This window comes from Arvicola amphibius, chromosome X, assembly GCF_903992535.2.
Source record: "Arvicola amphibius chromosome X, mArvAmp1.2, whole genome shotgun sequence".
In the NCBI taxonomy this organism is placed as follows: domain Eukaryota; kingdom Metazoa; phylum Chordata; class Mammalia; order Rodentia; family Cricetidae; genus Arvicola; species Arvicola amphibius.
In genome coordinates, this window is record NC_052065.1 from 17,175,034 (window position 1) to 17,190,761 (window position 15,728).

The 15,728-nt window shown below is 41.3% G+C and overlaps 1 protein-coding gene across 4 annotated transcripts in view; it reads left to right on the plus strand.

The window, feature by feature from the left end:
• The window catches only part of Clcn5 (chloride voltage-gated channel 5), a 165,239-nt gene that overhangs the window by 125,731 nt on the left and 23,780 nt on the right, over nt 1–15,728 (plus strand). For 3 of the 4 annotated variants that reach the window (XM_038316606.1, XM_038316605.1, XM_038316607.1), the window contains 3 exons: nt 3,857–4,008; nt 7,727–7,826; nt 12,479–12,666. In XM_038316606.1, the coding sequence (XP_038172534.1) occupies nt 3,857–4,008; nt 7,727–7,826; nt 12,479–12,666 (440 nt within the window). Of the gene's footprint in view, nt 1–1,504; nt 1,662–3,856; nt 4,009–7,726; nt 7,827–12,478; nt 12,667–15,728 lie in introns of those variants that run through there. The other variant, XM_038316608.1, reaches the window with a different exon arrangement.

A 15,728-nucleotide genomic window follows, 5' to 3' on the forward strand; every position in this document is an offset into this window, starting at 1 on the left:
TCCAGCCTGGGCCACATGAAGGTCTGTATTTTTAAAAATGGCTTTCATTGTAATTTGAGATGCAATTTATAGTTTTATTGCATTTTTCTTTTCTTTTTTTTTTTAATTGTGGTACTAAGGATTTAACCCAGGGCCTCGGGCATGCCAAACGTGTATTACTTCAGAACCACACTTCTAACCCCAAACAACTCTGTGTATTTATGTAAGTACGTATGCACACTCATGGAGGGACTGTTTACCTGTGTGTGTGTGTGTGTGTGTGTGTGTGTGCGCGCGCGCGCGCGCACACACACACACACACACACACACACACGCACAGAGAAGTCAGAAGACTATCAAGTACCCTCCTGTTGCTCTTTGCTTTGTTCACATTGTGAGTGGGTTTTACTCAATGTGAAGTTTGTTTCAGGTAGACTGGTTGGACAGTAGCTTCTGGGATCCACTTGTCTCCCCCCCCCTCCCCCAGCGCTAAATCTACAAGCATGCACAGCCACATTCAGCTTTTTACATCAACGCTGGGGATTTAAAATCGGGCCCTCTTACCCACTGAGTTATCTCCCCATAATTCCAAAACAATGTTATTTTTGAAACAGGATCTTGCTACGTTGTCCTAGCCTACCCAGAATCGTAGGCTCAAGTGATCCTTCTACGTCAGCCTCACGAAGTAATTGGGACTTCAGGTGTGTGCCGGCGCACCTGTCCTCATGTTTTTCTTTAATTATACCATGCATATAAAGATGATGCACAATACATATGTGTGCACTTTAAAGAGTAACTGAAAGATGAACATGTCACCAGATCAAGGAAAACAGGCAGCGTTTCAGAAGACTTACTGTGTTACATGTTCTTCACAGACTACAGCTCTCTCTCTCGTAGATCCTGCCTTTATTTTTGTCATTTTCTTCCTTCTACTTGTAATGCACTCATTTGTATCCTAAAATTAGGCTTGCCTGTGATTGTGTTAGGAATAGAGTCATGTTTTTTAGGCATTCTTTTATGTCTGGAGTCTCTCAGCATGTGTTTGTGGGGTTTTATGCATGTTATTACTGTGAGTTTTAATTCATTTTTATTTTTTTTATTTTGATTTTTTGAGACAGGGGCTTGCTACGTCACCCAAGGCTAGCGACTTTGCTAGAATTACAAGCATATGCCACCAAGCCCACGTTAGTGGCACATTAAAAAAGACTTTTCTGTATTTGCCTTTGTCCCCTTTTAAATTGGGATCCTAGTAATTATAAAGTTTCTGGACATGTCTACTTTGATGCCTGGCTCTTTCTGCTAAATGAGTTATGAAGTGTGAAACTCGTCTGGACTCGAATCTTCTGAGGCACCCACCTATCAGTTTGATGGCATTTGTTTTGACAAGGCTGCATCTTTAAGGCTTCTGCACTAGGTTAGAAAATCTTCCTTTCTCCAAGGCCGGTCCAAGGGTCTGGTCATGTGATCTCAGCTGTGACATCACACTCTGACCAACCAGGAGCACTGGTGGCTCTTTAGGTGGCGTTTGTTCCTGTGAAAAAGCAGAGAAAGCAGCAAGTGCCCTTGTAAAGCGTCCCAGAGCGGGCCTCCTTCTGTACACGCGCCTCAGCCTAAATGAGCAAATGCGGGCTGCCAAGGGAATTTTTTCCTTGAGGCAGAAAAAAAGAAAACTGTGATCCAAGGTAAGCAGCCTGAGCCCAGCCCCGGACTGAAGCGTGCTCCGGGAGCAGGGGATCTGGAGAATTGCAAACAGCCTGTAGTAGGATTCTAATCACTGCCTGCTCTGTGCTAGGGGCCTGATCATTGCGCGTCTAGCAGGAGACAGACGACAAAGGAGGATGCGGTGGTGCTCATGTTACCTAGTGATGTAATAGGATTCTCTCTTTCCTGCCAGGACGCTGTTGCAGATCTTCATTTTGCCTTAAAGCTGGGGGTGGTGGAGGAGCTCATTTGATATATAATGTAACATTAGACTGCTATCTGATGCTTCTCAGAATCTTTCACAAAATCCCGTCTCTCTCTCTCTCTCTTTTTTTTTCCTTCCTGAAAGGAGAACTCTGAAAGTAGAGCACATTCACTGGAAGCATTAATCTGCTCTGAGGAGCCAGTTTCTGGTTGTTTGGTGCCCAGCGTTCATGTGAGCGTTTAACTTGAGAGTGGGAACAGCTTGGTTCAGCTCCCTTCTTCCCACAGACTTTCTTTTCTTTCTGCCCCTGTTTCTGAGCTGGCTTTCCCCCGCCAAGCTCTCAAACGTAGCAGCTTTCATCCTTTATCAGTGTGATACTGCCATGATAGGAAATGCTGGGTAGTGATTCAGCAGACATCCATTTTCTAGCCAGGTACAAGTGAAGATAGGAAAAGGACTTTGGTTGGAGGTTTTAAGATTAACTTGTTCACCTCCTCCACGCCGCTTCAGTGACCCACCCACCTGCAGATGATTAGCACTCGGCTGAGCTTTTCCTTTCGAATCTGTGAGTTGCTTGAAGAAGTGTGCTGAATTAGGCATTCGGTGGACTTGTACAATTGGTAAACCAGGTTCATTTTATCTCATTCGTTCAAACTTACGCCACGAGAATTCTAAAATCGTCTAGCTGAGTTGGGCAAGGGGATGTTGGAGAGTCAGCTGAAGCCAAACTTGGGCATTTACTAAAGAGGGGGTTCATTACCAAGTGGTCTGGATGAAATCTTGTTCCTGCCAAGGTTGGTGCTGCAAATGTGAGATTTGGCTGTGTGAGTTAAATGATGGAATTGCTCTGCATTCTTTGTGTGTGCATTTTATATAGCTTTCTCAATGCTGTTTTTACATTTCTAGTTTACTAGCAAAATATTGTTCCATCAGATGATGTTGCCAAAATATTTTGAACAAGTTTATAAGCAATACTTACCATGTGTCAGTACAACTGCTTAGTTTAAATATTCCCTCAGCCTTGCCATTTGTTGAATGCATTTTGGATCATCTGATGTTTACTGACTATCGCATGTGCTAAGACAGTACAAAGAACAGGAAATGGTGACACATTCTCGGGATTCGCGAGGCTAAGATGAGCACGAGTTCTAGGCCAGCCTGGGGAATGTAGTGAGACTTGACTCAAATGGAAAAAAAGACATTGTGGAGAAGGCTATTATGAATTCAGTATAGTGTAACTATTGAAGATTGGCTAGTCTAAAAAGGAAGAGAAAGCATATGCACACACAAGTAGCTGTAATGGGAAAACTAAATGCCAGGCAGACTAAGAACCACAATTAGTGCATGCACTCGGATGTTGCTTAGTTGAAAGATTAAGGGACAGTTCATTGCTAAGCTAAGCATTGTTATCCAAATCTCTCCTTGTAAATATTTGACTTTCCAACATACTGTCAAAGAGTTTCTACCAGCCCATTCTGTTGGAGATCAAAGCATCCCACTGAAGGAAAGTTTGCACATTCCAGTTACCTTAACTCTTGAAGAGGCCAGCGTTCTTCCGTTCAAGGCTTCACCCAGGCAAAGGCTACCTCGTAGGATTGAGTTACTGCCTTACAAAGTATGAGATGGCTCTGATGGGGTACATTTGCAAAGATCTCTGAGCCCTTCATCTCCCTTCCATGAACTGAAATACCTAAACTGATCCAAACTCCTTTCTGTCCTTTGTTCCATTACACACCAGCTTCTGTCATTTCTCTCTATACTATCACTGTCCTGGTCCCTGTCCACTCATGATGCCTTTAGCTACTTCTTATTTGAGCCTAGACCACAGAAACTATGAACGTGGTGGATTGTCCTCGTAGGTGATTGTGTTCCTTCATCCTCACTCCTAAACTCTAGTCATTGGATAGTTGATGGGGGCATTAAAAATTTTGACTCTCTGATGTACTAATGTCTGTTTGCTATTTAATACAGGAAACAAGTCATACAATGGTGGTGGAATAGGCTCTTCAAATAGGATCATGGACTTCTTGGAGGAGCCAATCCCTGGTGTAGGGACCTATGATGATTTCAACACAATTGATTGGGTGAGAGAGAAGTCTCGAGACCGAGATAGGCACCGAGAGGTAAGGCAGTGCTGGCACGTGAGTAATCTTAGGAAACATGGGGGAAGAAAGGTAAAGAGCTAAATTTGTTCTTTGCTCTCCTTTTTTTCAGCCCCAGAGCTGGTGTGAATCTGGCTTCTATTTACAACACAGGGTTTTCTTTCATTTTTCTTTTTTATTTTTTTGAGATAAGTCTTCTGTAGCTTAGGCTGGCCTGGAACTCACTTATGTAGTCTACACTGACAAACTCCTGAATACCCTTTTGCCTCCCCAGTGCTGAATTAACAGATGAGAGCCACCATGCCTGGCTTCATTTTGTAATATATTTCTGGTTTTTTTTTGTTTGTTTGTTTGCACAGAGACAGCTCTGTGTAACAGCTCTGACTGTCCTGGAACCAGCTCTTGTAGACCAGGCTGGCCTCAAACTCCCAGAGATCCGCCTGCCTCTGTCTCCCAGTACTGGGATTGAAGGCATGCACTACCACTGCCTGCTATATTTCTGTTTTTAAAGACCTTATATATAATTTTCATTCTTGGTTTTAAATCTTGTGTCTAATGATTTCTTTTCCTGTAGAATGTTGTTAAAAGAGACATTCGTGAAATGGGAACACATGCCTCTGCGTAGGTGAAAGCAAATGTTCCAGCCTTTTCCTTCCATCTCCACTCCCTTTTATGCTTTGTCTCTTAAAGCAGGGTCTCTAAAACCAAGGAAAGTAAATGGGCTTTTTTCAAAGGGATAAAAACCCAAATTACCCTAACCTTACAGTGTACTGAAGAATAATGGGTTCAGCTTTATAAGATTATAGCTCTTGTAAAACCATAAAACCAAAGTAATGTTATGCATTCAGCCCCAATAAAACCATAAGACTGATCAAATTCATATCCAAGACATTAATTTAATGTTTTAGGTATTTAGGGCTATGGTGTAGATTGTGTAAGCTTGACAAAAGAATTTCCTCGCTTCTCTTTCCAAAGAGCTATTTTCTCAGAGCTCTGCCTAGGTCCTTTGATTCTTTTATTCTTGTTACTATTTGCTTGTTATCTTATTGAGACTTTATGTAGACTCACTGGGCTGGAACTCACTGGGCAGGCAATCTAAACTGCCTGGGACTCCTACTCCTCCTGCCTCAGCCTCCTGAATGCTGAGATCACAGGCATGTGCCACCACATATGCCAAGGGTCCTTTGCTATTTTTGTTTTTGCTTGAAATGAGACAGGGACTTGCTGTACAGACCAGGCTCATCACGAGCTCACAGAGCTCTTACTCCCATAATCCTAAGTGCCAGAATTACAGGTGTTTCCTGCTGTGCCCAGAACCTTTGCTTTGAGCCTGTCCTGTACCAGTCAAATTTAGGCAATGAACTATTTCTAGTTTATGTGGGGACAGCAGTGGAGAACTTCACTCAGCAACAGTGAAAATGTTGATGCCCAGCTCCTGCCTATGTACTCTCAGCAGGTGACCCTCTGGCAAGTCACTTCTTTTGGGGCACACTCGTATTTTTCCCCCCTAAAGTTCTGCTTGACTCCATATTTAAAATATATTAATACATTTTCTGCTGAGTCCATGACTTCTTCCTGTCAGGGACAAAGCTCTGTAAGAGGCAGAGATAAGAGTCAGGCAAAGATTATTTTCAGATTGTGTGTGTGTGTTTGATGATTTGCTCAAACCTAGAGTTTAACATGTATTCTCCCACTAAGCTACACTCCAGCCCTATTTTTTCATTTTTAAGCCTTTCTCAGATTCTGCCACGTAGTCTGGCAACTACATGAACCCCAGAGTCAGATTGTCCCAGGTACAAGTTTTGAAAAATTCCAGTTTTTCAGGGAGGCAGTACCGGTGACGGAATGCAGGGCTTTGCAATGCTAGGCAGTATTTTGTCAGCAAGGTATGACTTAAGCCCGCTTTGCTTTTGATTTGGAAACAGGGTTTCACTGTTGCCCAGTTTGGCCCTGACTTTACTTGCACATAGGTTTAGCCTAAGCCTCCCAACTTATTTCATTCAGTTTTCTTCCTTCCTTTTATTTCTTGTGTGTGTGTGTGGGGGGGGCATGTTTCAAGACAGGGTTTCTCTGTGTAACAGCACTGGCTGTCTTGGAACTCACTTTGTAGACTAGGGCTGTCTGTGAACTCACAGAGATCCACCTGGGTCCACCTCCCAAGTGCTGGGATTAAAGGTGTGCTCCACCACACCAGGCTCAATTTTCTTTTTTTCTCTTTTGTTTTTAAAATCTTGTAATTACTGTTCTCTCTCTCTCTCTCTCTCTCTCTCTCTCTCTCTCTCTCTCTCTCTCTCTCTCTCTCTCTCTCTCTCTCCCTCTTTCCTTCTCCATCTCCCACTCTGCCTCTCCGTCTCCCTCTGTGAGTGTGTGTGTGCGCGCACAGGCCACTGGACTATCTTATTGGCCCTCAAAATACATTTGAAAGTTCCTTTTGAAGTTTATAATTTGTTATTGTTTGTGGTGTGGCTGTAGGTGAAGGTGGAATAAATCAAGTTAGAGTGTAATAAATAGTGGTACAAAGAAGGGGAAGTACCAGTAACAACACTGGCAGAATAATGACTTTAAAAATATGGACATGGGCCAGTAAGTTGGTTAAGGGTACAAAAAGTACTTGTTGTCAAGTCTGATGGTCTGAGTCTGATCTTTGGAAGCCACATAGTGGAAGGAGAGAACAGACTTCAGCAAGTTGTCCTCTGTCCTAAACACACACACACACACACACACACACACGATATAAAAAAATAAAGCTAAAGCGAAACAAAATAAAAACATGAAAAGTGTGGATTTAAGTTGAACAAGACCTGAACAGCCAAACTTCGTGCTTATCCTGATGCCCTCAGATGCAGTTGCTGGTTTCTGGACTTGAAGGAGACACATCACCAGTATCAGTTAGTGCCTGTGATCCCTGTACTTTTGGAGCTTTGTGCCACCCAGCTTTGGGAATTTCCTGACTGAACTATAGCCGCAGATAGTAAGCCTCAAGTTGTCACTGAGATCAGCCGTTGTGTATTATTTGTTTATTCTTGCAAAACAATCAAGATATTTGCTGTGAATCAACTCTCCTTGAGACAGCTGTTGTCCAGGGCAGAAAAAGACCCCTGCGATGCATAAAACAGGCTGATTGTATTAAGAAATTAGTGGCTAAGTGGCGGTATATCTTAGATGATGGAGGAGAGTTATCTGTCTATGTTACTTTCATTGGTTAATTAATAAAGAAAACTGCCTTGGCCCTTTAAGAGAACAGAAAATTAGGTAGGCGGAGTAGACAGAACAGAATGCTGGGTAGCAGGCAGTGGGGAGAGGCTTCAGGCAGTTGCCATATGCAGTCACCATGATTCTCCTCTCCGAGATGGACGCAGGTTAAGATCTCTCCTGGTAAGCCACACCTTGTAGTGCTACACGGATTACTAAATATGTGCTAAAGGAAGATGTGAGAATTAACCAATAAGAGGCTACAGATAATGGGCCAGGCAGTGTTTAAAAGAATACAGTTTCCGTGTAATTATTTTGGGTAAAGCTAGCCGGGTGGCGGGACACAGCCCGCCATTCCTTCTACACTTAGACATTACAATAAATTGGTAGAATTCAGTAAATTGCAGTATTCTTGGTAAATCGGTCCAACTAAATAATTCTCAATTGTTATCTATTCCCAGATAATTTTTATTTTTCTGCTGAGGATTTTCTAGATGGAGGGAAGATATATGTAGAGTATACCAATGTTAACTTATTTTTTTCCTAGATTACCAATAAAAGCAAAGAGTCCACATGGGCCTTAATTCACAGCGTGAGTGACGCGTTTTCTGGCTGGTTGTTGATGCTCCTCATTGGGCTTTTATCAGGTATGGTAAACTACAGAAGTCTTTAAAATTAATCTCCCAGAACTGTAATGTGCCCCTTCAGAACTGAGTCAAAGCCTACGTTCTCCCATGGGAAATGACTTGCTGGTGAACCTTTTGAAAGTTCAACGTTCCCTGTGTAAATGAGTTCTAACTAATGCCTGTATCACCTTCCTCAAATCTAAGAAGAAATACGACTAAACACAGTTTGTGTGCCTAAGATGTCAGGATCATTTTAAGGTGGACGGCCACTCTGGGAATAAGAGTAAAGACTAATATATGTGCCAGTCAAGTTTTCAACCACTGAGCCCCTGCCTTAGCCCTTGTTCTTAAAACAGGCTCTCATAATTTAGCCCAGGCTGCTCTTGAACTCAATATACGATCCAGGCTGGAAGGAGCTGTGGTCTGTTTCCTTGCTCTCCTCAGTGCTGATATTACTGGCAAGAACTACCATAGCCAGCTCTTAACTGTCTCCTGGACTTTTATCTCCTCCCTCCTGGTGGCAGAGGAAGGCATGTTAAGATGTAGCTCCTACACTCAGGGACTCAGCACATTCTTTCCTGGTTTCTGAGGGGCGTTATGCTAACAGATTCTCCTATCAGCTCCACTGACTTTCTCTAGCCACTCCAAACACTATAGGTTGAGTATCCTCAGTGGGTAAAGGCCACATGATGGAGGGAGAAAATCAGTTCTTACAAGTTATCCTTCCAACCCTCACACAAATTATCCTCTGATCTTCACATGTACACCATGGCCACACACACACACACACACACACACACACACACACACACACACACACGGTGGGGCATGTGTACACTCACACTCAATAAATGTAAAAAAAGATTGAAGCCAGAAATATCTGAAATGTTACCATATTACATAATGAAATATTTGGAGACTAGGACCCAAATCTAAACACAAAATTTGCTTGTTTTATATATACATATATGCATGTATAATATATATAAGATACATATAAATATATTTATAAGCACCGTGTATACATACACACACACGCACACACACACACATACACACACAAGCACGTGCGCGCACACACACACATACACACATACAGCTTGAAGGGAGTTTTATATAAGTTCACTTGGATTTTCTGTTAGTGTGAAAGAGTATCTCATCTGACTTGATGAGACCCAGGCTGGCCTCAGCCTCACTCCTGTGTCAACCTCCTAGTAGGCTGTGGGCACTGCTCACCTTTCCATCTCTATGTTGACTAAAGTCCTATCACATGAGGTCAGATGTGCAATTTTCCTCATGCAGCTTCATGTCAATGCTTAAAGAATTAAGAAACGTTTCAGGCTAGAGACACTCACCTTATGTACAGTATGTGAATGGAGACTTGCTCTGCAGATACAAGCTTAGAGCAAGTCCCAGTGCAAACTTCTCCTCCCATGCGGGAAGCAGAGAGCCAGCAACACCAGGCAGAGAAACCAAGAAATGTACTCTTGTAGCATTAGAGACCATGCCTAGGAAGATCTGGACTCATGAGCAAAATAGGAGTTAAGTGGGAAAGCTGGAGAAGATGGTATAAGATTTCACTTTACACAATAGACTCTAGTTTCAGGAAGTCAAGATTAAAATCCCTATTCCACTGCTGGTAGCTTTATGGCTATGGGCAAGTTTCTTAGCTCCTGGAGACTTTGGTGTATTGGTCTGTAAAATGGAGATAGCACAGGCATCTGTATCGAATACTTTCTTTGAGGATTATATGAGATAAAATACTTGACATGGCGCCTAGTTGTTGATGCTGTTCTTGTCGTGAGGCATGGAGAAAATGACTACCTCAAATATGAAGTGGTTCGTCCATCCTGAGTTTCTAAGAATTGCCTGGGATAAGGACTGGCAAGATGGCTTAGTTGGGGAGGTGCTTGCTCTACAAGCCAGACAAGCTTAGTTTGATCCCTGAAACCCAGGGCGGAAGGAGAGAGCCAACTTCCAAAAGTTGCCCTTTGACCTCCATATGTGAGTCTGCATGCACTACATGTACATGTGTATACACAAACAAATAATATATAAAATAAATTATTTTTTAAAAAAGAATTGCCTACACTAAAAGGTTGGCATCCTTTTCTTTTTCATTAAGGGGGTCAGATAGTACTGTTTTAAGAGTCATGGGTTAAATGATCTCTGGAGTGCCCACTCCACTCTGCTGCTGTGGCACAAAAGCAGCTGTAGGCCATAGGGAGAGAAATGAGTCTTGCAACAGCTTGGACGTCTTGCCTGGCAGATGGAACAGGTGAGAAAGATTTGACCCTCACGTAGCTTGCCAGCCCATGGTTGAGGGTGTTCAATTGTGCCTTCTTGCTCTTCTAGGAGAGAGAACACAGTTTGGAGCTGGTTACTAATAGATGGGGTAATCTATAATGCCAACTATTGTAGCAAAGCAAAGGAAGGAGTATAGAGGAGGAAAGGACATAAATCTGGTGATTAGGAACATATTAGTGTTCACAAAGAAACTTCAGATATATGTTGAGAGCCAGATTTCAAGTTTTGGTAGTCATTGGAAAGAAAGAAAGAACAAGCCCTTGAAATGTTAATCTGTTCTTTGGGATAGGGAAGCTTAATAAAACTTGTATCCAGAGAAGAAAGCAACATTTGTGAGCAGGGAGGGATGTGGAAGTAGAAGGGAAGCCAGGACTGAAAATGGGTGTATAAAATATAAAGCGCACATACGGAACACCCGGAGCATAGAGCAAAGTATGTAACTATAAGGCCTTGTTCATTTTATGAACCCAGGCAGTAAATGCAATAAAAGTTAAAACAGAAATCTGGGGGCTACAGTAGCCAAAAATAGCTGTCAGAAAATGCTGGATTTGACTAGGGCATTCAAGTATGTGGTAATACTTTCTGCACTTAACAAAACATACACATAACATGGCCTTTTTCACCCAGCAGAATGTAGGCACAATGTTCTCAACTCTTAATGTGTTTCTTGTCTTTAGGTGGTCAGTGGCTGTTTTTTCAGCTCATACACATGAGGTGTTTTGCTTTTAAACATTGGAGACCCATAACAGAAGCATTGTGTCTGCACGGGACAGTCTGGGAATTTGGGGGCTGGTTCATAACACTTTTATCATTCCTCTAAGGCACCATTCGGGGCCATTTAGTTTCTCTCGTCCAGAATTTCTTCATTCAACTGACACATGACATCCAGAAGTAAAGTACTTTAACTGCCTGAGCTCTTCTCAGTTTACCAGTCATAGTACTTACTTTATTTTCTCATTATTTCCTTTCATGGATGGTCTCTATATAGTCATTCCTCTTAACTGAGACCATTGGAGTGTGTTCATACCCTAGGTTCAGTAGGCACCCAAAGTTTCTCGAGTTTCATCCAACCCTCTTTGCACGCAATACTCTGTGCTGTGATAAACTTAATGTCCTTAGCGGACAGTATCTTCCTTCCGCTGTACAAGTTCTTCCTGTCTGTGCTGCAAAACCCTTCATCAGCTGTGCTCCAGAGCCTTTACACATAAATATCATGGAAGGTTCTTTAGTGTGTGCAATTTGTGTTCACTCAAGCTGATGTATATAGGGGGAGCAACATAATCTTTTTGTTTTAGCTGTTGTTTTTGGTTTGAGATGGAGTCTCACTATTTATTTCTAGCTGGCCTGCTAAGTAGACAAGGCTGGCCTTGAACTATCAGAGTGCTGGGACTAAAAACCTGTGGCTCCATGCCTGGCAAGATACATAATGTTAAGCAAATTACTCCCTTTATAGAGTGGCATTCCTTAAGCACACCAAAGCAGTTCCTTCATTGTGTCAAGCGAGTTTCGAAACCAAATTCTTCTGTCCTCCCCAAGTGTTTTGCTTTTTCCCTAGCTCTTCCCAGTGTACATATTTCCCAGATTCTGCTATTTATTTTTATTATTTTAATCCTGTGTATGTGTTTGTATCTGTGTATGAGAATGCAGGTGCCCTTGGAGGCCAGAAGCATTTGTAGAACCGGAGTTAAAAACTGTTGTGAGCTATCCAATGTGGGTTCTGGGAATTGAACTCAGATCCTCTGCAAGAGTAGTATGTACTCTTAAGCATCTCTTCAGCCCAACACTGGTGTTAATGTATGTAAACAGAGACTGCTCATTTGTTTTCCTACTGCCCAGACCCAAATAATCACACAAAGCTGTATTAATTACAACGCTGCTTGGCCAATCACTTAGGCATATTGCTAGCTAGCTCATATATCCTAAATTAACCCATTTCTATTAATCTGTGTATCACCACAATGCTGTGGCTTACTGGTAAAGGCCTGGCAGGTGTCTTTCTCCTTCAGCAGCTACATAGCGTCTCCTTGACTCTGCCTACTCTCTCTATAGATCTCTGTTCGGATTTTCCACCTGGATTTACTCTGCTAAGCCATTGGCTGAAACAGCTTTATTCATTAACCAATAAAAACAACACCTATGCAAAAGAATATCCCACATCAAATGTAGAGATAGTAAGTGAAATATTAAGCACATCAACAATCAGAAAGAAGTTCCAGATAGAATAGGGATAGGGAAGTATATATTTACCTGTCATTTCAATTCCTTTCCTGTCACTTTGGCTGATAAAATTTGTTCTAAATTACCAAAGATAGAATTTCATAAGTGAGATTAAATTTGGCTTTCCCTTTCTTCCCCCACTAAATCAGGTTCGTTAGCAGGCCTAATAGATATCTCTGCTCACTGGATGACAGACTTAAAAGAAGGGATATGCACTAAGGGATTCTGGTTTAACCACGAACACTGTTGCTGGAAATCTGACCATGTCACCTTTGAGGAGAGAGACAAGTGCCCAGAATGGAATAGCTGGTCCCAGCTTATCATCAGTACAGAGCAGGTAATGTGTAATACTTATTTCTGTACTACTGAATTTCATCCTTATATTTATTTCATTTTTTTGTACTGTACTCCTGGAAATTATGAAATCTTTCCCTATATTCTTCACGGAAAAGAAACGGAACAAGCTGTCTTCTTTTGTGGTTTAAGTGCAGCCTTATTTCTGTCTCTCCTGACATGTTGGAAGCATTTTCTGCTTATATTTAAAAGTTTGGTTTGTTTTAAAGAAGTCTTATCTTTCGTTGGAAATTTCAGAGACAAACAACAGGTAAGATGTAATTTCTAACAAGATTATGAAATGACTTAAAATATGTTTATCATATAGAAAAACAAAGCAGTTTGTCCCTGAGCACTGGATTAGAACAATCAAAGGTATGATGTGTTTCATGTCAAAATAACAGATCTGGGAATCAAATTGTCTCTCTTTCAATTGTATTGGTATTTTCATTATTGTCTAAGCAAATATTTCTCAACACATAATAATTTTGTGTCTTAGCTCCTTTCCTGTCTTTCAGCACTTTGTTATATATTAGATCTCTCCCCCTGAAAAAGCACACAAAACAGATGCGTTTTAGCTACCAGGCTCACCAGTAGAAACCGGTACCCCTTGAACTCCCTCCCTAGCTGTCCATTCTTTTGGTGAAGTAGAAATAAGACCAGAATATATGCCTATACTCTTCAAATTTATCTTTCATCAGATTTCATGGGAGTAGAGTAAAGGTCTCTAGAAGCTGAGAAGGGAAGGGTCAGAGAGAAGTTGTGTAATGAACAGCAAATAGAGAGGAGGAAGAAATTCTGCAGTTCAAACATTAGCTTTACTGTAACTGTACTTTACAACAACTAATGATTAATTGAGGTGCTACATATTGGGCCTGTGTGTGCTAGGTAAGTGCTCTAATAGTGAACCACATCCCTTATATATTTTACCAAGTAATAGAGTAGAGGGAGTAAGAAGACTTCAAACATAAAAATATATGAAATATTTTAAGTAAGTAAAACAGCTCATTATCCTAATTTGATCACTATATAGTATATATACATGTATCAAACTATCATAATATACCTTATAAACATGTATAACCATGGTAAGCTAATCAAAAATTTTATTATTCACTTTTTTCATGAAAAATTTGAGGTGGCACGCACACACTCATAGACACATTCAAGTCAATTGAAAAGGGATAATAAATTAATAAAGTCAGAAATAAGAAATTTTTACATCCATATGTAACTATATACATTGGCTTGAGGAGCAAGGTTTTATGTGTATTTTACTGGCTAGTTTTATGTCAAATTAATACAAGCCGGAGTCATCAGAGAGGCGGAAGCCTCAATTAAGAAAATGCCTCCCTAAGATCCAGCTATAGGGCATTTTCTTAAGTAGTGATTGGGGTGTGATGGCCCAGCCCATGATGGGCGGTATCATCCCTGGGCTGGTGGTCCTGGGCGGTATAAGGAAGCAGGCTGAGCAAACCGTGAGGAGCAGAGCAGTAAGCAGTTCCCCTCCAGGTTCTCTACATCAGCTCCTGCCTCCAGCTTCCTGTCCTGTTTGACTTCCTGTCCTGACTTCCTTCAGTGATGAACAGTACCGTGGAGGTGTCAGCCAAATAAACCCTTTTCTCCCAAATTTGCATTTTGGTCCTGGTGTTTCGTCACAGCAATAGAAGCCCTAGTAAGACATGCGTGTTTTCCACACTGTAGTAGAGTTAAATTACCGGGGGAAAGGTACAGACCTTCCTAGAATACTGATTATTTTCTTGAGGATTTGGAATATTTTTTAAGTGTAAACAATAATTTTTGAATTCTTTTTAGATTTATTTATTTTAGGTGTATGAGTGTTTTGCCTGCATGGGTGTATGTGCACCACATTTGTGCCAGTGCTCGCTTAGGTCACAAGAGTGCTTTAGATTCTTGGAACTGGAGTTACAGATGGTTGTGAGCCAGGATGTAGGTCCTGGGAATCAAACCTTGGTCCTCTGCAAGAGCATAAAGTGCTCTTAACCACCGAACCATCTTTCTACCTCCATAAACAATGATTTTAAAATGGAGTGTAAATTTTTCTTCTTTTCCTAAGATTAAACTCTCGGTCTTGCATATACTAAACAAGTACTGTACAACTGAGTTACATCACCTGTATTTTAAATATTTTTATTGTAAAAGCCAGGCATGGTGGCACATACTTGTAACCCCCAGTACTTGGAAAGTACAGGCAGGCAGATCAGGAGTTCGGAGTCATTCTTGGCTACATTTTTGAGTTGCCTGTGCCATATGAGACCCTGTCTCAAAAATTTTTTGAAAAATTAAGATTACATTTATTTAGTGTGTGCATGCATGTGTCTGTGTGTGTGTGTGTGTGTATGCACATGTGTGTCCATCCATGCCTGAGCACATGTGTGGAGTTCAGAGGACAGCTTTGGGGAGTCAGTTCTTTCCTTCTACCATATAGATCCCAGGGATATAACCTATGTTGTAGTCTTGTTGGTTGTTGGTAGGTGCCTTTACTGGCTGAGCCTTAAAAACCATTACAGGTATTTTGAACTGGGTATGGTATGGTAGCTCATGCCTATAATCCTAGTGTTTGGGAGTTAGTGGCAAGAGGTCACTGCAAGCTCCAGGCCAGCTTAGTCTTATACATTGAGTGCCAGGCCAGTTAGGGTACATAATAAGACCTTATCTCAAGAAAGCAATAAGTATATACACAAACAGTTAACTCAATTAAAATTATTTTGAGATAGGATTTTGATGAGTTGCCTTGCTGGGCCTCAAATTTGTAATTTTCCTGCCTCAGCTTCCTAGTTAGCTGTGAGGATTTTTATTTGCTTGAAATAAAGTTTCACTCTTTTGCCTAGTCTAGAACTCCTGGGAATCCTATTTGATCTCCCAAATCCTGGTTAGAGGTTTGAGTTGTCATACCCTTCTCTGTATTTTATTTTATTATTTTTTTTCAGGAAGAAACACATTTCTGTTTTACCTCCATTCCTAAGTGCTTCTGTCTTCTACCGTAATATTTCTATTTATGTATTAGAAAGACTGGGTTTAAACAAGGTTTATAAAGCCGTACAA